This window comes from Parambassis ranga, chromosome 1 (genome assembly GCF_900634625.1).
Source record: "Parambassis ranga chromosome 1, fParRan2.1, whole genome shotgun sequence".
NCBI classification, from domain to species: domain Eukaryota; kingdom Metazoa; phylum Chordata; class Actinopteri; family Ambassidae; genus Parambassis; species Parambassis ranga.
The window spans coordinates 22,937,756-22,960,092 of NC_041022.1; the positions used below are offsets into that span (position 1 = coordinate 22,937,756).

General features: G+C 39.9%; 2 protein-coding genes across 4 annotated transcripts; one reads left to right on the forward strand and one right to left on the reverse strand.

Annotated features, from left to right (window-relative positions):
* Positions 1 to 1,832: 1,832 nt before the first annotated feature.
* On the reverse strand, positions 1,833 to 7,257 carry atpv0e2 (ATPase H+ transporting V0 subunit e2). The gene is made up of 4 exons (XM_028412867.1): positions 7,063 to 7,257; positions 6,421 to 6,468; positions 4,638 to 4,736; positions 1,833 to 4,069 (listed from the first exon to the last, which is right to left on the reverse strand). The coding sequence occupies exons 1-3, from the start codon at positions 7,236 to 7,238 to the stop codon at positions 4,643 to 4,645; spliced, it is 318 nt and encodes a 105-aa protein (XP_028268668.1). The 5' UTR covers positions 7,239 to 7,257; the 3' UTR covers positions 1,833 to 4,069; positions 4,638 to 4,642.
* An 819-nt stretch (positions 7,258 to 8,076) lies between these two features.
* LOC114439203 (stress-induced-phosphoprotein 1-like) lies at positions 8,077 to 21,218 on the forward strand. 3 transcript variants are annotated; one of them, XM_028411027.1, is made up of 16 exons: positions 8,077 to 8,288; positions 14,510 to 14,595; positions 15,142 to 15,222; positions 15,450 to 15,509; positions 16,530 to 16,703; positions 17,235 to 17,363; positions 18,730 to 18,775; positions 18,947 to 19,037; positions 19,122 to 19,263; positions 19,421 to 19,525; positions 19,625 to 19,712; positions 19,839 to 19,878; positions 20,105 to 20,176; positions 20,310 to 20,412; positions 20,499 to 20,638; positions 20,734 to 21,218. In XM_028411027.1, exons 1-16 carry the CDS (start codon positions 8,243 to 8,245, stop codon positions 20,945 to 20,947), a joined length of 1,617 nt encoding a protein of 538 aa, XP_028266828.1. In that variant the 5' UTR covers positions 8,077 to 8,242; the 3' UTR covers positions 20,948 to 21,218. The 3 variants fall into 3 exon arrangements, with proteins under 3 accessions (XP_028266828.1, XP_028266846.1, XP_028266837.1); XM_028411045.1 differs by having other exon boundaries at positions 20,760 to 21,218; XM_028411036.1 differs by having other exon boundaries at positions 19,845 to 19,878.
* Positions 21,219 to 22,337: the final 1,119 nt, after the last annotated feature.

Consider the following 22,337-nt stretch of genomic DNA (forward strand, 5'->3'; position numbering starts at 1 on the left):
AAATCCAAGATGGCGTTTTGGGTCATCCCAATGCTGTATTACAAAAAGAATGTTAATATTTATGACACTAAATTGTAGCTTTAAAATAATAAAATCATTTTATGTTCTGATAATCTTTGAACTGGTTTTCCTCGGGCATAAGTACAGAAACATATTCAGGAAAATGAGCAATGGATTCCTTAACACTGTAATGTGAACAGTCACCACCCAGCACAGAATTAAAATGTAAAAATTGATAATATAAGGCCCCTAAGCAATATTAATAGTGCCACCTGTGGCCATTAGGTGAATTGCACTCCACATCGTGTTGCTCACACTGGCCTACTTTACAATGTGTTATTTATCTGTGTTAGATTAGTAGTGATTTACCATGACAACACAATAACAGTGGAGGTGTACAGTGTTCGTGGTCTCATTCGCATTCAGGTGGCTGCACAGAATTCATCCAATGTCCACCATAAACTCCAGGCTAACTGCTATGCTACATGGAACTGGTGCTGATTTGTGACATAGCTTTAGAAGTCATTTGCAAACAGCTAGCTGTTCATGAAAAAAAGCCTAAGTCTAAGTCTAATGATTCCAATAGGAGAAAAGAATAAATTCTCAGGTTTTGAGTGTCACCCCATAATCACCACGATAACTAATGGACCCATTTGTCACAAGCCACAGTTGGAGAGAGTGTGTAAGTGTAAGTGTATTATCTAACTTGATGTATTTTTGACATGCTCTGACCGCCCTACTAATGAAACAGGAAGTATGTATCATTTTATAGCATGTGCATAACATAATATTTTTCTTTCACTGTATGAAGATAAAACAGCAGCTACTCCTTTTCTTGTCTATAGATGGTACGAATAAGCATCTCTGCAGCAACAGTTACATTTCTTATCTGTTTTTGTAAGGATAAATAAAACGTTGCATCATGGTTAGCTTCAAACATATCTAAGCATGCTACAGAATAGTAAAAATATTGTTTCCAAAAAATATAAATTCTTTTTATTAATGTGCTAATTGGTTCCTTTCCACAGCCTCCTTCAAGTTGAAGAATGTGAGTTCCATTGTGATGTAAATGGTCTGTGAGGCTTATCTGCTTTATAAAAAACGAAATAAAAGACAGGACTCATTTTAAATCTATTCAGCAGCATTAACAGGAGTATACAAATGTAACTCACCTTTAGTTTCCTGCTTCTTCAGACTTTCTAGAGCCAAATATGCATATGGTTGTCAGGTTTTCATTGCTCCAGCTCCAGTGTGAGTCTGTATGAATCATGCATGCAGGCTTCCTCGTGGCATTGTGAGAATCCTGCATTATGGAGTTAACCTTGTCCTTGAGTGCCAAGGTAACTTGATCAAACAGCAGGTGCCCCTCCCTCTCACAGGCAGCGCAACATCAGCAGTGATGCAACAGGGTCAGTGCTATTTTTCCACACACACAGAACTCTAAATGAAATAATTAACCTCAAAATAAAAGCTCTCTACAAGCTGATGTTATTTTGTCCCTGTGTGATGAGGGTTATATTATATAAGGGTAAAGGGTTAAGACTCTAGATCCTCCAGTTTTTGTGCTGCTCTGTTGGCATTAATCTCTGTAAAACAGACATGGCCAAGGCTCAGTTATAAAAGACAACACTGGCGTTTTGGTCAGATTAATAGCATCCTCCGGTTTTTGTGCTGCTCTGTTTCCAGTGAAAGCGAGGTTTATAGGTGTGTTCTATGCATGTTATCACAATAGAATCACTCAGCTTGCTCAGGAAGAGCACAAATAAAATGAAAAGCGCAGCTGGAATGAATGGGACACAGCTCTGTATTGGGTACTTCACATACAATGCCACTCACATAGAACCATTTACTTCACATTAATACAAGGTCACATAAACAATCTCATCTCCATCAACAATTAGATTTGTGATTTATCAGATCTTTGTTACCATGGTGACTCCTCAACACACTAAAAACCTCTCTCCATTCTTGCTGCCAGGGACATGTAACAGATGAACAGTAGCCAGCCATCACAAGAAACCCACAAATCAGACATTTCTGGACGCATTCACTCTTGACGTGTTCAGAAGGGTTTGTCTGAAATCTCAACTGTTCTCTACTGTGATTGGCCGGGTGAGAATGCCATTTGGTGCTTGATGATTCACTGACACTGGAAATGTGATTCTGTTCCCACCCTGCAAGTTTCATGCAGGGTGGGATTGAGGGGGGGGGGTGTCATCTGTGGGTTTATGTGCATCTGATCACTAGCAGTTAATGGTGTGGAAAGTAAAGCTTTTTCCTCACATGACTAAAACTCTGCACTAAGTTTGGCTTGACTCTCAGCCAACACCAACACTTCCAACCTTGCACACTGACAGGCTGCAGAAGCTGCGTCCAATAACTGAGTCATGTGTCTTTTCTTCAGTGAAACAAAGTCAGCTTTACCCGGAAAGAAGGGGGAAGGGTCGTACTGTATTTAGTGCAGGTCGTGCACTGTACGCTACATTCACTTTTAGACACATGCCACCACCACAACTACAGAAACAGGGGCTGAGGGCGGAGGGAAAGATACAACGTAATTTGGTCTTTCTAAAAAGTAGCTGTATTTTGATTTAGATTCTTTTTGGCTGAAGCAAAGTGGTTTTAGAGAGTAGGGGAAGAGGAAGGGGGAGGAGAGAGGGGTGGTTAAGGTTGTGGAGACGGGGAGTGGAGAGGAGTAGATGTGGTAGTGGCTGGCAGCTGATATTCTCAGAGCAAAAATGAGGTAAATGTGAAGAAGCCTCACAGGTGGAGAAGATGAAAGGGTCTGCGGATAGACGATCAAACAGCCGTATGCTCTGATTACTCACTATCCAATCTGATCCAGTTGATACTGAACCAAAGAAAATAAAGGTAATGCACCTGCACAGGCTGAATATATCTTCTGGTATCAAAAGAAATAACCTTGATCTCTGAATTGAGTCAACTTCCCTCGAAAGCCTGTTTTGTAAAGGGCACAATACTGAAGCCCTGCACATTAATCTCACATATGGAGGTAATGCTGGCTTTGTTTAAGAATCAAATTCACCCAAAGACTTCAATCACTGATAAACTAAGTTTTCTCTTTTGTTAGATGTGCTATTTCACTGAATGGATTAAAAGACAGAGATTTCCCACACTCCATGCTGATTGTGCGAGGTGACAGCCTGCCTTACAATTTCTTCTTAGCACGCGTAAGCATTAAATCTATCAGCTGCCTCCATCCAAAAACATGTCCATACTGTACAACCTACAGTACATCTGCACACAAGCAGGCGAGAACAGGCAGGATTTCATCAAAAGGGGTCGAGCGGAGAGGAACTGAATTGGGTGATGAGATCACCATGGCAACGAGGACCTCCACGGTGTGTGGAGCATGAGGGGAATGTGGGAGGGAGTTTCATGCTGAAGTGGCCTAAAGTGGAGGGAATCGCTCTTCACTTTTTTTTTTTTTTAGGAGATTCTCATGGCGGCAGTCCAACCACTCACACTAATGAACTCTTCACAAGCTCGCGCAAACTCACACACACACACGCACACATTACATCACAGATAATAACAGTTATATAACAAGGCCATGTGGACACTGAGGTGTTTACAACAACCATACATCAGTGTCCACAAGCCAAAATAAATACAAACACTTAGAAATTCATGTTCCCTGATGGCAGCAAGAGGGAGGAAAAAAGAACGGGGTCAACTAAAGGATTGCACTTTTCAGAGATAGAGGGTTAATTAACTATCTACACCTAACAGATGATGTTTCCCTTTCCTTATTTTGATTTGTTCACAGCCAAGAACTACTGAGACACAACTTCCAACTGTGCATTGCATTCAATACACGTGTCTGTATATATGTGTAAAAATGAAATCCCACATACTGTACGTTTCTCCATATATTCCCCCAGGTTGCAAACAGCTGACATTTAGTTTGCAAAAGGCTGCAATAATCCATCAATGCTGCAAAGAGGAATCAAGTGTGTGGTTGTGTTTAATGGGTTAGGCATAGAGATGAAATTAAGTCCAGTGAACCAGAGGATAGGAATGACAGGACGCATCACATCACACAGTCCTGGAAGACAGACAGAAGACAAGCACAGAGGAAATATCAGTACAGAACCGTATCACTTTAATTATTCCTAACCTCCTCAACCCACAAACATATGTCTGTCTTTCATACTGCACGGAGTTCTCTCTGTTCTCTAGCAGCACTGAGAGAGAACATTGGGTGTTTTTAAATTAGCAAATAACAACTAAAGGAGCAGAAACTGAACAGCCGGCAGCAAAGGAGATATACCATAACAACATGTGCCAACAGGTCTCTGCAGAGGAATCTGATTTATACATGGAAAACTTCTAAATCAAGGCATGGTTTGGGTTAAATAGACTGAATTCATTACATTTTTTCACAGTAAATATTTTAAATGGAGTTACTGGCAAGCTCGCTCCTTCTAAATTAACTGGAAAAAAAGAAAAAATAGGCAGCTATTGTTTTTAAAGGTTAGTGTTCAGTGTGTGGGTGTAGTAAATATAGGGCTGATTTTTATTTAACCTTACAGGATTTCAGTGTCTCTATGAAAACAGTCTATCCACTGAAAATGCATTGATTTAGATCACAGGCTGAACCTTTATGAACTTACCCTGTTTACTCCCAGAAGTAGCGCAAATACCAGATAGTTTCATTCTTCAGCTGAGGGCCGAACAGAGGGTTGGTCTGGGCCAGGATGGCTATCAACCAACTGAGCAAGGAGACACAAATGAGGCAATGTCAACATGGTTAGCTCATATGTTAGTATGTCAATGCATTCTAACATTAGTTTTCTTTTAAATCATACTTTTTAATCTGTGTTTTAATTACATTGCTGTAATCACAACAAAAAGCTTAGCAACAGCTCCAAAAAAGCCAGAGACACAGCCAACTTGCAAATAAGTCCAACTTCAAGTTTCCATGAAGTAAGACTCTACACTCTCTCTCTCTCTTTCTGCAGGCCTCTCAGCCAGATCAACATGCTGAAATGCATCCGGCCCTCTGAAAAACCCAGTGTCTACTGTCACCACCTGCCTGTGTCATTTTCCATGTAGTACTAGTATAATTAAGTTGAACAACACATCAGCTAAAATACATATAAATACTTCACATAGTTCCTCAGCATTTCTATTATAACAACCTGTCATGTTTGTCCTTGTAATGTATGATTTTTATTGCAAATATCTTTCTCTCTCTTTCTCCTTCATCCTCTCTGTCCTGTCTACTTCTTCCTCTCCTTCTTCACCCGGCTGACTATCAGCAGGAAGGTTCTCCTTATGAGCCGGGGCCTGCTCAAGGTTTCTTCCTGTTAAAAGGGAGTTTTTCTTGCCACTGTCTGCATTTCATCTGTATGTCAGCACTGACGACCTTCCATAATCACTGGACTTTAAGTCAGGCAGACCTACAAAAAGGCCCTTGCACCACAGGTAAAGTTGGGTCCTGTTGTAACCTCTCGTGACATATCATTATCATTTCTACATTTGTTAGCAGTGTGATTTCAGTTGTTTTATTGAGCTCTTAGACTTCACATGCAAGCAATGTTTATCAAATGGAGACAAATTTGAAAAAAGTTTGTGTATGCTGAGGTTAAATGGCCAGAGAACACACATGCAGGTTTGACACTAAACTTTATTTGTCGTCACCTGATACATTTTATGCCCTTGTGTAAGTTTTGAGTCATTTTCTTACATATTGTTCTCAGCAATATATGTGTGAATAACTGGAAGGATCATTAAAGGTTTATTAAACTCAGGTTGGAAAACACTTAACTTACACATAAGAACACTGCATAGATAGAAATACAAATGCAGGCACACAGTCCATTCAGTGTTCGTCACATCAATTTCATCCTGTTATAGTTGTTACCTAAATGTGTATATATTCTAATAATCAACATTGTGTGTAAATTGTTTATCTTATTCTATTTAAGCTGCTCCACCTCATCCTTTCACAGGGAGGTTGTAAACCTGTGGTCTCTTTGATTGTAATAGAGCTGGGGCTCCCTCTAGTGGCTGAATGATAACCATGCACACACTGTTGCCACTATTATCTCAATATAGTTTAGGCTGCAACAAATATCCATGGACCTATTTTTTCAAACTCAAAAGAATTTATAATGGCAGTATGTGTTTTTTTTCTGTGACAGGTTTCTATGAGGTCAGAAAACGTTCTCTGTTCTGTTGTCATTAGCTCTATTCAGTTAGGATCCATCACTTTCTGTCATTAGTTCCTTCAGTAGATGCAGTAAAATTGCTTAAATAACAATTAACTAATCTAACTTGCCTATCTCTTGGCTATTGCTTAGTAGCTATGCTGTTGTTATCTTTAAAGCATGTATGGGTCACAAAATAAATGGCAGCAGCTACACTCCAAAAGAGAGACAAGTGTGTACTTACAATAAGTAGCAGCAGACTGCAGTAAGGATGAGGCTGGTGACAATCACACTGTGAAAGGAGAACAGAAGAGTCAGTCACCTGTTCAATGTTAAAACCCTCACACTGAATAAAGGTCATCACAATAATGTATTAGTTTACAGGCTGTGAGGATTCACTGACAAGCTGCAGCTAAGTGAGTGATGATGATGATGATGATTTATTTGTACTGTCTTTGCTAAAAGCTTCACATTTAATATCACGACACCAATCACGTGACTCTGCAGCCCCTACATTAGGTGATCCTGCACACATCGTTGCTCTTCAGCACAACTAAACAACAAACTGCTAACATGCAGGGGGCTGTTTCCCCGTGTTGGTGCCTATGATACCTCCTGATCTGACCCTTTACCCTCACTGCAGTGTGTCTGTATGGATGGCTGATGGATGGATGATGGATGTTTCCTGGGCTGACCCAGGGCCTCCATCACATGAGCACGAGCACGCTCGTACACGTATGTATTGCTAACGATGCTATGAATTCATCAAACAGATTAGCTGGAAACGATAAGAAAATACACCGACAGCTAAAATCGAGTGATGGTGAATAAAATGGAAGCATGATGCTGTTAATTGTTTTCAATTAACGGGATCTGCACCACCTACCCCCGGTTCGGTCCTTTGGGCACTAAAAACGGGGCCACGACCCCCACCAGCGCCCATAACGTGGTGAAGCAAATCATCGGCAGGGCGAGCGAATGAGACACCATGGCTGCTGTCCGCACAAAGCCGCAGCGATGGAAGAAGTAATCCCGGCTCGTCCTCTCAGGGATAAAGCGCATCAATGGCTGCTGAGACAACCCGTCGCTTCCGCTATGTTTCCGCCTACTAAAGTCAATACGGCTTTTGATTGGTCCATAGCTCTGAAATAGCGACGTGTGATTGGTGAAGACAGCTGTCCATCAGTGTTACCGCAGGACGGATGTTTGTGCCAGCAGATCGAAAAGGTTTGTTAAAAACAAAACAATAGATAAAAGATAAATGATTTGTACAATGATGTTTCATGAGCTGAGTAGTAAATATATAGGCTCATATATGCAGACAATAAAAGGCAATAAAAACTTAATAAAAACAATAGGGCATCTTTAAAACGTAAATAGGAGGATTCAACTAAATGCCTGAAAACGCAGATTTATGTGAGTTATGTTCAGTTATGTGACACAGTCTGAACGTATATGTATATATGAAAATTAAATATATATTTGAAATTGTGTCAAATTAAATTTCTGTATAATGTTTTATAAATCCAAAATTACCCTTATAGGTCAAGTTTATTTGTGTATTTATTTATTTACTTATCCTATATATAAAAAGGATAAAAAAATGGATCTAAAAATCCAATTGCATGAAATAATACAATTAATCAACATAAACCAAACCATTCAACATACTCCTGGTGTAATTCACACAAAACCACAGAAAGAACGTGTAGTTTCTCATTTAGACTAGTCACAGTTTCGTTTTTGTTTCAATTGAATTCAATTTGATTTATATAGAAACGTTTTAGAGAGCTAATCTGTTTATAGATTTATTTTGACAGTTGCGACCGGAAGTCTTGGAATTCTGCCGGTCATGGTTTTATGTTGAAAAGAAGAAACCGGAAACTCCTGTTAACGGCGTTGAACTTGACCGCGGTGACAGCACAGTGGTGGACCGTCGGATGGTTTTTCTTATGAACCGGTTGTTTTACCGGCGAGCTGTCAGCGCCGAAGGAAAGCCGAAAACGTGTGTTTGTGTGCAGTGTAAGAGTTCTTTGTGTAGATAATGTTTGTACGATAAAAACCTGATGAAGTTCACCAGAGACATCTGCCGGCTGCTGGGCTTCGGAGGCGGTAAGTGAAACTGCCAGTCAGCCTTTACAACTTTTGCTTTTTCAGATCAGATCAGATCAGATAAGTTGGCGGAGTAGCTTTAATCTGTGATTTTTGTATTGGTAAATCACGGCGTCTCAGGGTTTCATTACTAATAAGTCAACTCCAAACAATAAGTGTCACAGAAAAGCCCAAAATAATAACATAAATACATAAATCATAGACTACTGTACTGAAATGTGAGGCACGTTAAGCTAAGTGCTGCTAGTTTGCTAAATGTGCTAATTATGCTAATTATATATTTAGGTAAGTTCAAAAGCAGGTTTACAAACATATAACTGTATTAAGGGCTTAAAGGTTTCTCCAAAACTATGTTAACAAAACATTTGTTGTTGTGTAACGTGGCTTCATGTTGACCCTAAAAATCATATTTAGTAATAGAAATCTGAGAAATGATAATAAGAAACACTAAGACAGCTCTGTTTCAGTCAAAGATAATCTGCTACAGTGTGTTTGACCTGAGGCATCGGTGATCAGTCACCTCTGTCCTCTAAATGTGTTTCCACCCAACTTCAATTTTTGAATGTTTACACTGAGGTCTGTTATCATAGCATTGTTGTTTAGAATTGTTGTATAGTGGCTTGCATTTATTTGGGTTTGACACAACAAATGTGTTGGATCAGCGCTAACCTCTGTGATCACTATATTTAGACTTACCTGCCAACATGTCATGAACCTGAAAAATATTTGACTGGCAAAGGAGTTGTGTGCCATTCAGCAAGAATGTACGGAAACTGGTTTGACCACAACTGCCGCTTTAAGTCTATGGTCAGAACTGGGTGGAGATCACGCCACTATCTGTGTAATGACGGCTTAATTACAGAGAGTTATATTTGATCAATATAATAAGATGAAGCTGTGCATTGATGTTGTTTCTGCTGCTGTCTGCCTCACAGCCTTGGCAGCTGGACACATCACAGTTTATTGTTAGATGAACGCCTACACCTGAAACACAATTTTCTCTTCCTGTCATCGTTCCTTCTAGACATAAATTAGGTTTATTTCACATCAGTTTCCTACCATGTTCCTCATACTTCCTGTACAGACACACACATCGTTCCCCTGACGACAGTCACTGTGTTTTATTCACATCATAAACAAGAAGTGCTTTTTTCTTTTGTGCTGCATTGTTACATGGACATTGTAGATCTAAATTGTGTATATGTAGACATATGAACAGTCATTAATCAAGGTCTACTTTCCGAGGCTTCAGCCACATCATCAGCGAACAGATCCCATCCTTAAATTCTCCACTTAATAAAAGGAATTTTGATCATGACTGAGGTTCAGTTAGAAGCTCATAAGTTCTGCTGACTGAGATGAAACTAAAATGAAAATCAGAACTCTCTGCTTTTTAATATAAGTGCTGATTGATGATGAGATGAGGTGAGATAGGACTTTGTTGATCCTTGGAGGGAAATTAGGTTGTTACAGCAGGAGAACAAAAAACAATGCACTGCTAGCATAAAAATACCAAAAAAGATCAAGTAAAAATAAGATTTCTATGTGTGACTTACTCTTACTCACTTGCTGTCTTTGAGTTTTGTTTTCCTTCAAAGCATTTAACAAATGGAAGAGGAGAGAACATGAGAGTTCAATTTAAAGCCAGATTTGAAAATCTTCGAAATCTTATGAACTCTATTTGTTGTTGGTTTTTATCAGTCACCTCAGGCTCATTGTTCACTGGAAAAAGTCTTCACCTTTATGAAAGAAGCAATATAAATGGAGAGAACTTGTCTTTGTACAGTGCAGAAAATCAAAAAAGTTCAATTTGTTTAGATGATTCATTTAGTTTTTATTTTATTTATGAATTGATTTAAGAATGAATCCGTGTTTTCTTGCAATATGGTAGAAAATATCAAGATTGCAAAATAAATGTCTGTGTACAGTAAAGCCATTATATCCAGTTGTGCTATTTTTAGTCACCTCCCTTGTCTCCACAGTCATTACCCAAGATGTAAAAAAGAAAGAAAACACTGCAGGATATTAGTAAGAACAAGAGATTTATTCTCAGGGTAACAAGCCTCGCTCCTGTTCTGCAGTGGTCCTGTTTAGTTTTGCTGTTGTTTCCTTTATTTGTCACACTGAAAGCTTTCCAGGCCATGGGATTTCTTTATTTTGCTGAGAGCTTCTTGTCATCAGCAAACAGCCTGTGAGAACAGGCCCTCTAATAAAGATAAACTTCCATGACTGTTGGTGGCGGCATGTTAGTACTTGAACATCTTTAGTGAATTTAGAATGATCATTGAGATGATATTTTTATGGCAACTGCATATAATCATACTGAATGCATGTTTTTATTCTTTTTATTTTATTAATTGTATCCAACTGCCGACACATTACATATATACATATACATATATACATATATATATATATATGTATATATGGGTGTGTGTGTGTGTATATATGTATATATAATAACAGGGTGTTAGCAAACACAATGCTGCACTTGGCTGTAATAAGTTGTTGGCTCTCTGTGTAGAAGCAGCCTTCCTGTGTTCTGAAATCCCACAGTTAATGGGGTAGTTTCTTTTTCATGTTGTCTGTTTTTAGTCCAGGGGAAGCTGAAGTTTTTTATGTGTCATGAAATAGTTAGAGAAAAATGCTGAGTTTCAACAACAGAGACACACAGTAAACTCTCTGTGAGACCAGTACATCCATTAGAAAGATACAAAGTGCTGTGTTGGCATGTGGCTTGTGTGTTTGATTAATAACTTTATTTATATTATCTTTGAAACATACATCAGGAAGATTTGAGGGTTGTATGTCATCCTTATGGGTAAAAATGAGGTATTCATGGGACATGTAAACACCTGTAAGACAAGGCAGGGAGCAAACATTCAGAGTAAACATGGCCTCTCACCTTGCATGGCATATAAATTCCCAAATGATTTGTCAGAAGTGATGGTAGTTATGGCTGTGTCGTAGTCACATAGTTAATGACAAAGATGGCAAAAATGTCTGCTGTCATGCTGTCACAGCTTTCAGTAAGGCTCAGCAGCTCGCAGGTTTTTCTCTTCAGCAATTTTTGGGTTGAGGATGATTACTGACAGATCATCATCAAACATCTAACACAATATCTCCCACTGTGTGTTGTGCAGAAGTTTCTGTGATGGCATAATTAGCAGGTATGATAGTGGCAGGGCACTCAGTTGCAGGTGGCATTGTTCTAAAAAAATGCTTAAATGGATTCCCAAACAGACTTTGACAACCCCTAATAAACCTATTGTGGTCACCCAATAAAGCCCATATATTGGGATATACTGCTGTACACGTTTCTGCGTGTAGAGACCTGGCAGGGCTTGTTGTGTTGTGTTTTGAGTTTCCATGGTGTTTAATCTGCTGAGGAAATATTATAACACAGGCTGAATGAAAAGCAGTGTGACCTCACTGAATCTCAATAACAATGCTTATTCATCAGAGAGGCATCCTTCAGCCAGCCTTAAGAAACGTGATCATGTGACAGTTGCAGAAACATTTGCATTCGATTCAAATGTTATGGTTTCATTCCCTGGTGATTTTTATCCCTTTATTTGTTCCTGAGCTACAGTAATGTTGACTTAATGATATACTGACAGTTAACATTGAGAAAAACTCGGTGTGGTTAAAAAATCATATGACAAAATGCTGAAGGACACCTACACCTGGAACTCACTGATCTATGCTGATGCTGTTGACTTATGTCACAATATCTACAACTTCAGATAATACTATCATTAGGTAGAATCACTGGATCACCTTTTTATCTGCAGTTTCCTTCATTAGGAAGCTATGGGGTCCCATGTCCTGTCATAACAGGTGTTTTGCTGTAACCAGTGACTTCATTTCACCATCACAAAGATGACATGCAACTTGCAATTAACTCATCATTTTAAAAGACCTTTATGATGGCGTTTGCTGCTCTTCATGAGCTAAACGCATGCTTTAAAGGCTGCTTTGCTTGAAAACAGAATACATCATATAAAACTGGTGGAATGTTAGGCTTCTTTCTTGTAAATATATTCAGACATCTTCCTCCTTTCCTTGTGTGTTGTTAAAGCTTCTTCCCTGCCTTTGGTTTGCATGAGTCAGGTGTTGTTGTGACTCCTAATGCCAAACAGATTCAGTTTCTGCTCATTCCAAAAGTTTCCAAAGGGACCGACTATTCGTGGAGTTGTCTTTGCCTTTCGTCTGTCAACATCTTGTTTTTGAATTTGTGGTGTGGCAGTTTTTGATCTCGGCGCTGTCGTGCTGTTATTACCATGACCTAATGATGATTGTTATTTTATTATTTTCGCTCAGCTGCAAGACGGTAAAGAAAACAGAAGCTGTGTTTACTTTTGGCTGTAGTTTTGTTTTGTTGGCCTTCAACATGTCTACACAAACTATAGGCTTAAATGCTTTACCTGTTACCACAATGAAACAGTTAATGAGGGGATGCCACATGCCAGAGATGACTTGGCAGCTGAAAGCATCCTCAGCCTTGGGGCTTAAAGTGTTCCACCTTGTGAGAACAGTTAGTTTCATAGTGTTTTGTGCAGCTGCCTGATAAGATAAGAAATTACATGAAACAGAGCGCCCCCTGGTCTTTTGTTTTCCTGCTCCAAGGTCAGAAGAATGTGCTAGAAGCAGCAGAGCGCAGCCTGCAGGCATCTTCTGTGGCAGAAATGATTTCACATTTGGCACATATGACCAGCAGAAAAATCAAAACAATGTTCAAAGTTTTACTAAATCAAACTTTGTGAATAAAGTTTATGAATATAGCAGACATTAGCAATGCTTGTGATTCTTCTGGGAAAAAAGGTTGCAGTTATTTCAACTCAGTCAATATTTCAGCTTAGACTATGTGTGCATTGTTTATTCTGCCTTCTTATGGTGCACCTCAGGGGGGATAAAACAAACAAAACAAAAAACAAAACTATAATTTATCTTAGTCTGTTTTTAAATCAGTCCAGAGATACTCTTTGGGCTGTATATTATATATAAGAAGTCTTAGTTATAGTCAGTTGTAGCACTCTAAACACATCTATCTACAAAAACAGAAGAACAAATAGTATGTGGTGGAGATGTGTAATTAACTGTAGGAGAGTCCATTTACAACCTCCCATTTACAATCTAGAAGTCACTTTGAACAAACTGTTGTGTCTCTCACTGCTGCTGGTGCTCTGTAACTGATCCCTTTCAGCAACTATCTGTTGGCTGCGATATTTACTAGCAACCTAGGTCTGATGTCCTGGCTGGGTTTCAAGAATGATTGATAAACATGTCACCCCCTCACATTTTGAAAATGTCAGTGGGTTAAGTTCAACCTTAAACATGAGTGAGAGTGAAGCGTTTGTAGAGTATTTCTAGAATGCTTCCAGGTGCTGGAGGACTATTTCTGTCCAGAGGCCCTCTGGCCCTCAGATATTTCAGGCGTGAGGGGAGGAGGCATCCCCCTCTCTCATACATGGTAAATAAGCTGCTTTGCTTGTAACTGATGTCATGCAAGATGCAGTAAAACGGTCTAACAGTCGTGGATCTAATATAATTATTAGGTCATGTGATTGAATCTGCGAATTCTCTGCTCACTGTTACTGTACAACAGATGACAGTTGCTGTTGACAGGCATAATAGAGCAGATAAAACCCTGCCTGTCGTTTGCATGTTTTTCAGTTTAAACAAATAGTCCACTTGACAGCAGCTTGTTTTGTCCCTTCAGTTTTACAGAACATGCCTTTCCCATTTCATTTTACTTTTGACTTATAAATGATGCATCTGAACCTGAACAGCACTCATCTGTGGATACATTTAGGCCATTATTTTGTCTTTTGTTGTGGTTGAATGGTGTGCCCCTGCTCTTGGAGCTTAATGGATGTTCATTAAACTAAATGTGTTTGTTCTCCAGAAACAGAAGACAAAGCAATAAAAAGAATAAAAAATGTACGCTCTCCTGTCCTGTTCTTTGCATCATCCTGTCAGCAGCTGCCACACGAACACCTGTGCAGTTTTGCATGGGAAATTTGTCTGTCAGGCTTTTGGAATACACACACACACACAATGTTTTCCCAGCATGCCCTTTAGGAAGCTACTGCACAGTTTGTGGCTGGGGAATCGACTTAACATTTGCATCAGCTAATTGTTATTTCAGTTTCTTTACATTCTCTGAATGGTGGTTTCCCATCTGTCATCAGTTTCTCATGTGTGTGTCTGTATTGCAGGTGGGCCTTGTGAGGAGGAGGAGGCTGTGGTTCAGGATGGAGCTCCAGACCCAAAAGAAAGAAGAACAAATCAAGATCCATTACAGGTAGACTATATATATAAAAAAGATTGCTACGCTATGGAAGCTGCGCATCACTTCCTCGAAGAGATATAGTCAATATATGCCTATGCATTACAAAGAATGATGAAAATATTTAAACTCTATATTCAGGAAAAACTGAGGAGACTGAGCGGATGTAGATTTGGAGTGAAATGTTTTGCTGTAATTAAAATCATACCTGTTGCCAGTTAACCTCCTTGATGTGTGCTGTTCAAACAGATGTGGTTTAGCATCACAGAGCTTTTCCAGTCTTTTGTTGGACCTTTTGATACGTCTTCGCATCATTAACAGTTCATTACAGAATTATATTTGCAAATACTTGCAGTTCTGGTGGTTTTTGTACATCCCTGGTGTCTCATGAGAATGGTGACACAATGGTAACAAGATACTAGCACAGAATCTCTGCTTCTCCTCAGTAGGTGGCATAGGTGTTACAGTAGAGTCACATCAGGATTGTTAAGTCCTCCACAGTGCTTCTTCTGAAAGATGTGTCAATTATGTCAATACTGTGCATGTGTTACTCATGAGTAGAGCACTGGGAACAGTGAAGAAGATTTGGATGAGGAGGAGAGATCAAAGAGGAGAGCTGAGAAGAGAAGAGCCAAAAAGAAAGTAAGTTAAAAAGCAGGATACTGTATAAATACGTGCTGTATGCCTCATGTCTTGTAACTAAAGTGACTGCATCTGCTACATTCCATTCATTACCTCCCCTCATTTCACCCATTCTCACCAATTTACCACCTGTTACATCACTGTTAGACACACGTCACTGTACACACCTGTGTCCATACATGTTCCTGTACCATCCCACAGCCACCATGTCCATGCTCTCCTTTCAGAGGCAGAAAGAACGGAGGAAACTAGAGAGGAAGGAGAGGGTGGAGGATGCTTCAGCGCAGGTTCTTATTACTTTCTTTATCTTAATCACATTTCAGTGTCTGTCTATGTTTAGATATTTTGAAGTATCATAATGACAGGTTTCTGTTATTTAGAAACAGTTACCGGGTGGATTTGGTCAGTATATTACATCCTCTGTGTCCACTCAGAAGCAGACTGCAGACGATGAAATGTTTAGGTGATATTTAATTGGAAGCTTTGAACACATGATGAGTTCAACAGAGAATATTGCTGGTGTTTGAAGCTTGATGGCGTTTGTGGCTGGCTGGCTGGAGCGTTTCCCTGAGGGGAGAGTTCCTGAACAAAAAGATGAAAAGACTGAATCAGTGAAAAGTAAACACGAAGGTCATACACTGAAAATTCACAAGAAACGTTTGCAGAGACACAAGGTATCTGTGGCGTGAGAGTTACCCAAGACAGTTAACAGCAGAAAGCCACACCAAGCTCTACTAACTAAAGGAGAACTCCCAGGGAGGAGGAGAAAAGCACAAGCACCAAAACACCAAAACCAAAACTGTCCAGACATGCCCCACACATAACACTCTGTCTTTTAATGTTTGTTACATTAACCAGGACAAAATCAGCATATATCAGCTAAACATGTTTTACTAGAACAATAAAAAGTAGCTTAAGTTTTTCATGGTATAAGAACAACAACAACAACAAACCCTGTTCACTGCTGTCTGTTTTTTCTTGTTTTGGCTCATGTTGTCTACAACTAGGTCAAATTATTTTAAAAGGAATTCAGGCACTCGCTTCCAAATGGATATAAAGTCACACTTAACCAAGGATCAAGCTTGTGAACATGTATTTGTTTTGCAGTGATGTACTGTGCCTGTCAGAAGAAGACATTGTTGCGTCTAAAGATATGTCACATAAAATTGAATGATATAACTTCCTGTGTCACAAACCTGCAAGTTGTACAAGGTTCTTATTCTGTTACTGGAAGCTGAGGGTTTGGGTTGTTTGTGCACAGCGTATCTTTTATAGTGGGAATTACTAATATTTATAACTTTACACAGGAAGAGGAAGCATCTGGTGCGGTGTCAGAAAGTGATGGGGATGAGGATTTGAAAGAGGAAGAGCAGTGGACTGCGGTTCGTCCCAGACACAAATGGAACCATGAATCAGTCCCTGCTCTGTCAACAACAGAGACCAGGAGCAACCACAAGCTGCCCCGCAGGACTTCAGAGGAGGCAAGCTGAACCCAAGGCTGGAGTGCTTTGTATTCTATCTAGGATGTGGTGTCCGTACAGAAGCACGATGCTTTAAAGAGTCATGTGTTCAGAGCAGCCCTAGTCTGGTTCCCAAAGTTCTTTGTTTGAGGCTTACAGCACATCCAGAATAACTGTGAATATAGTTATTAAACAATTATTATAGATCTGTCTATGCTCTGCCATCATATACCATCTGAATGAAGAACACCACACGTTCCAGGACCAAGACCTCTATTTTAAGTGTTTAAGTTTTTTGGTGACGTGACTTTAGTGTGTGTGATTGGCTCCTCTGCTAAAACTAATCAAATCACACAGACTGACTCTGAGAGCTCCACAATGAGATGAGCCCTGAAATACACCTGTCTAAAATATTCAGTTGGAGTCAGGGCACCCTGATTTGTCCACATCATCTGTTTTAAAGCCATGCAAACTGCTTAAAATCTGATGTATTACTATTTCAAACTGTACAGATTCAGGCTTTTGTGCGACTTTTCACATGTGGTCTTTCAGGAGGAGGGGTTGGATATCAGCAGTGCATTTGTGGTCAATGCCGCTAGCAACATCAAACTAAAAGGCCTGAAGAGCAGAGCATTACAGATCTCCAGAGACATCAATGACACTGACGCCATGAATGGACAGGTACACAAACACATACAGGACCACAATTATAAAACTGGTTGTTATGCTCCGTTGTTTTTTTTTTCTGTTTTTCTTCTGCCTCATAATGGCTCAGACATGTCACACTGTTTTTTAATGCAGCTCCCTTAATATCTGTGTTTATCCCTGTGACAGTCCAATTAGTGGTTATTAACAACATTTCATTTTATGTACATTCTTTTATCTATGATACAACAGAATGGCTTTATACCTTAATTTCCAAGAGTTTAAATCGAGGCAACTGGACTCAAGGATTGTTTTTTGAAGCAGGACTAGTTTAACTGTTGTTTGGGTTTGAGTGGGGGTGAAGCCTGCTAGAAAGGGATGAAAGGACAGGGTTGTAGATAGGTGAGAGCTGATGCCTCAGCCCTCTGTTTATTGAGGGTTTTTCCAATTTCACATAGATGGTTTCTTTGACTCCTCCCTGTTTAGAATGTGGACATTCGTCCTCAAAGGCATGACCGGTGAACTGCTGAGTCTTGTCCTGAGGAGGGGGCTCTCCTGTGCTGTGACATCCTTCTGTGTAGTGGTTGTTTGGTCTCACCAAAAGATCAGAGCATTCCTCACTGCACTGAACTGCATAGACTACATTGCTGTCTGTCCCTGGGAGTGTTGTCTCAGGGTGGAGCTGGGCTTAAAGTGTACTGGAATCTGATGTTTCTCAGAAACTCCTGATATATATGGGATGACAATGTTTTTCCGGCGTGACTGGTCCTGTTCTGGTTGGGCTGTCTGCTGTTCTTTCCTTTTACCAGATTTCACCAGGGCCCAGGTTGGCTAGCCACAGGTTCTGAGAGCTGTGTTTACTTGTTTTTGCTCTTTGTATTGTTTGAGCCCGGTGTCCTAGGGTCCTGATGACACCCACCAGTGGGTGGTGTGAGTCAAAACGTAGATATTGGTCCTTTATACCTTAATCTGTATAAGTGTTTTGGCAGTTTAGTCATGTGATATACCCTTGTCTGTGCATAGGAATCTGGGTCAGAATAGCCAAACATGCTGTAATGCACAGTATGAAATGTGACTGGATGTAGTCACATGGATGAACATCCTACATTTGACATACTGTGTACAGCGGCATAGTAAATCTGGCAACCTCATCAGCATAGAAGTATGAGCATTGGCTGCAGTCCAGGATTTGTTTGTCTTCCTCTTCAGGAGTGTTTCAGATGAATAGTTTTAGAGAAGAAGTGAAAGTAAACCTGTCTTGGCATTAGTGCCATGCACTTGTCCTGTCTGCACAATGAGAACTCCTCTGCATTTCTTCTAGTTAATCATACATGAGCACTGTTATAATCTGGTTGTCGGACCCTGTGAAATCACAACAGTATCAAAAGTGTTGTGATTCCAGGTGGAGATCTCAGAAGAAATGAAGCGGGCGGGGCAGTCTCTGGCAGGTGTGTGTTGACGTCTCAGTAACAAAAGTAAATATTATAAATATAGTATAAAAAACCATGATATTCAGCTTTTTATAAAGGTTTGAATGCACAGTGATGTTTTTGTCAATCAGAGAGATATTTAGGTTTCTAACGGACTTTAATAAAAATGTGGGTGTGTATGTTCTTCAGAGCAGGGCGTTCAATTGTTTGATCAAGGCGAGTACACACAGGCGGTGGACATGTTTACACAAGCCATCTTCTGTGACCGCACTGACTACAGGTGAGTGACTTCAGTGACCCTGCCGTCTCCTGATTAGAATACATTCATTTCTTTCAGTGCGTCATGTCTCTTTTTACCTCTCAGGTTCTATGGAAATCGCTCTTACTGTTACTGGTTTCTACAGCAGAACTCTGCTGCTCTAAACGATGCTCAGAGGTCCATTCAGCTGGCTCCTGATTGGCCAATGGGATACTTTCGTAAGGCGTGTGCTCTGATGGAGTTACAGGTCAGCGATTCTTATGTCACACCATGTTTCAATATTTTTCACATTTTCAGTGAAAACTATGGTCATTGGTACCACCTCCAGTCCTTTATGGGATAGCATAATGCTAGGTTTTTCTCTTTAACATCTCTTTTTTTTCATCTGTGTATGTGAATTACAGCGAAACAGTGAGGCAGAGGAGGCATTAGAGCAGGTGTTAAAGCTGGAGCCTCAATGTAAAGAGGCATCAGATAAACTCTTTACCTGCCACTGCCTACAGCTGATGGTAAGGAGCTACACAAGTGTCTGGAATTAGCAGTCATTTAAGGAAAACATGTTCACAAAGTTCCGTACTTTGGGGTTTTTTCATCTTTTTTTTCTGCAGGAGATGGGTTTTGATGAAGAACAGAGTAAAGAACTGCTTGAGAGGTTCACTACCATTCAGGCAGTCATCACCTCACTTGAGGCTAAAAGTAAGAGCAGGAAATTACTGGAAACATGCCTGTACATTATGACAGTGAGATTTAAAAACACAGATATAAGAAATAACTAAACTTCAGCAGTGTTTTAATTGATTTGTTTTTCCTCTCTTACCTGAGTGTTAGCACTGAAGCTGACACCTCTGCTGGACCAGGATGGGTAGGTTCTATGTCTCTTTATGTCTAATACACAATATTTTATACACAGAAGTAGGCTTCCATTAGTTTTTCATGAGAATGTATCTATTATTCAGTAAAATGTCCACTGGTTAATAAAGATATCCATGTAAACACCTGTTGTATAAACAATGATCAAATAAAGCACATTTCCTCCATGTAACCTCTTCTGCTTGTTTGTCCCCTCCTGTCTGCATGTCCTCTTGAAGCTGTCGCTCTCTGTGGGTTGGGAACATTACAATGGAAGTTACAGAGAAACACCTCTGGGATCTCTTCAAAATGTAAATCAACACTCTGTGTGTGTGTGTGTGAAGATGACTTAGAGATGTAATGACCGGCTGCGATACCTGAGTTAACAAATGGCACCACACTGCTGTGCTGTATGTTAAAGGCTGTGTGTTTGTATGATAACAGGTTTGGGGAGATTGAAAGCATCAGAGTTATTTATGAAAGCTTTTGTGCCTTCATCAACTTCAAGAATGCCAACATGGCTGCCAAAGCCCTAGAGAAGCTGCAAGTACGTAAAGTCTCATTTTCATGTGAACAAACTTTCCTGTTGAAGACGTATTATCTAAATGAACTGCAATGTGTCCTCTTGTCCAGGGGGTGGAGCTGGGAGGCAGAAAGTTGGTAATGAGATACCCAGATCGTTGGTTTGAGCGGAACCTGCCCTCGTTGCCAAGGACCAACACCACCCTGAGCTCCAGCGCTGGAGGGACACAGCTTTATACAACTGCTGCAGGGTACGGAGTGACTCCTAATGTGTTGTGTTTTTACTTATCACACCTGGCGGTGTGTGAATTTTCATCATTTTAGTAATACCCTACATACAATGCAGGAATCTCAGTGTTTGTCTCCACGCAGGTACAGACGGAGGACCCCCGTCAATGGAGAGGAGTGTTTCTACTGGCGAACCACAGGCTGCTTCTATGGTGACAAATGTCACTTCAAACACACACCAGAGCTGCAAGGTCGAGACAAGAAACCATGACATCCTTGACAATGCCCCTTACCTTATCAACTACTACAAGGAAAGAACTTCATGGCAGTGATCAGAGTGAAGGGCGAGAGGATGATCTGCATGAGACACTGACAGCGGAATGTTTCCAGAGACTCACATACTCAAACTCAGCAGGGTGGATCCATGAAAAGAGAGCTTATCTGAGGGCTCTTTAGCCTCACTTGTATTCCTACTTGTATTTTTGGGGAAAAAATACTCAAGCCCAACTGTGTAATAGAAGATATTATTATTTTCATATCTGTCAACTGAGATTTCATTTGAAATGTCTAAATATTTGCAGAAGAATAAAAACATGTATCATATTCTATTTTTTTGCTCCTGTAATATAGTAACTGAAACAGTAGATAGTTTTGTTTTTTGTTTTCTGGCATCATTTTGCTACAGAGGTACTAACTTTCAAACATGACTGTGGATTGACCTCCTACCAATAACAACAATGCAAAATACAAAGTCACAATGTAGTATTTGAGAAGAATTCAGGTGTGTGTTTCCAAATGTTGTCAGGCCTCACCTACCCATCAGACCCACCTCTTGCCTCTTAGTCAAATGGCAAAAACAAGAACTGACTCTAAAGAGGTTTTTGGGGATTTTAAGCTTTTCTGCAGACAAGAGTTCAGAAGAACCTCTGTGATAAAAAACAATGACAGCTTTTCCCCTCAGTCATAGTAAACACTGATAGTATATATTGAAGACTTGTGGACAGAACGGATCATTTGTACCACGTCATATAGCTACAACTTACAGCATGAGAGCTCTCAAACTGTTTATTCTGCTGGTTTGTAGTAAATCTATTATTGCACTGACTGCTGCCATTTTTAGTGTTTGTTTTTGACAAAAACCCCGGTCAACTGCTAAAGGTTTCCTTCTGCAACACTAAACAGCACATTAGACAGAGCTGTGTGAAAGTCCTCATACTGAAAAACTAAACACTTTTCCAAGCACATCCTCATCTTTTACTGAAGAGAGTTACAGCAGAGATACGTCTCCTCGTGTTCTGTAAGTGATTAGATGGGAAATCTGAATCTAGAAGCAGCAAGACAACAACAGTGACTACAGGATTCACTCTCCTTCTCTCTGTAACAGAAGCAGTATATATACATTAATCTAATGAGATACATGTGTAAACAAAGATGCAGTGGCCTCTAAATGACAGCCTGCTGGATCAGATTGGATCAGGTTCTTATTCAGATCAACTAAAACTTTATAAAACCTTCTCATAAAACATTAAGATGACACTTACAAACACCACTCCCCCCTCCACCAGTCACAGAGGAGGGACTTTTCAAAATAAACATGAAGTCAGTTAAACTATCAACCAGACAAATATAAAAAAACCACACAAACAAACTAATGTAGCTCTCAGTGTAAGTTCACTTCCGCTCTCTTAGTCAGGTGCTTAATAGATAGCACCTCCCTCACCA

Excerpts from the sequence above, each read along its gene's own strand:
- atpv0e2 (XM_028412867.1), bottom strand. The coding sequence starts at position 7,238 with ATGCGCTTTATCCCTGAGAGGACGAGCCGGGATTACTTCTTCCATCGC. Across the intron at positions 6,469-7,062 it reads CCCAAAGGACCGAACCGGGG|TGTGATTGTCACCAGCCTCA; the intron begins GTAGGTGGTGCA and ends CTCCTTTCACAG. Across the intron at positions 4,737-6,420 it reads GCAGTCTGCTGCTACTTATT|TTGGTTGATAGCCATCCTGG; the intron begins GTAAGTACACAC and ends CTCCTTGCTCAG.
- LOC114439203 (XM_028411027.1), top strand. The coding sequence starts at position 8,243 with ATGAAGTTCACCAGAGACATCTGCCGGCTGCTGGGCTTCGGAGGCG. Across the intron at positions 15,223-15,449 it reads AGAGAAGAGCCAAAAAGAAA|AGGCAGAAAGAACGGAGGAA; the intron begins GTAAGTTAAAAA and ends CTCTCCTTTCAG. Across the intron at positions 18,776-18,946 it reads GGCGGGGCAGTCTCTGGCAG|AGCAGGGCGTTCAATTGTTT; the intron begins GTGTGTGTTGAC and ends TATGTTCTTCAG.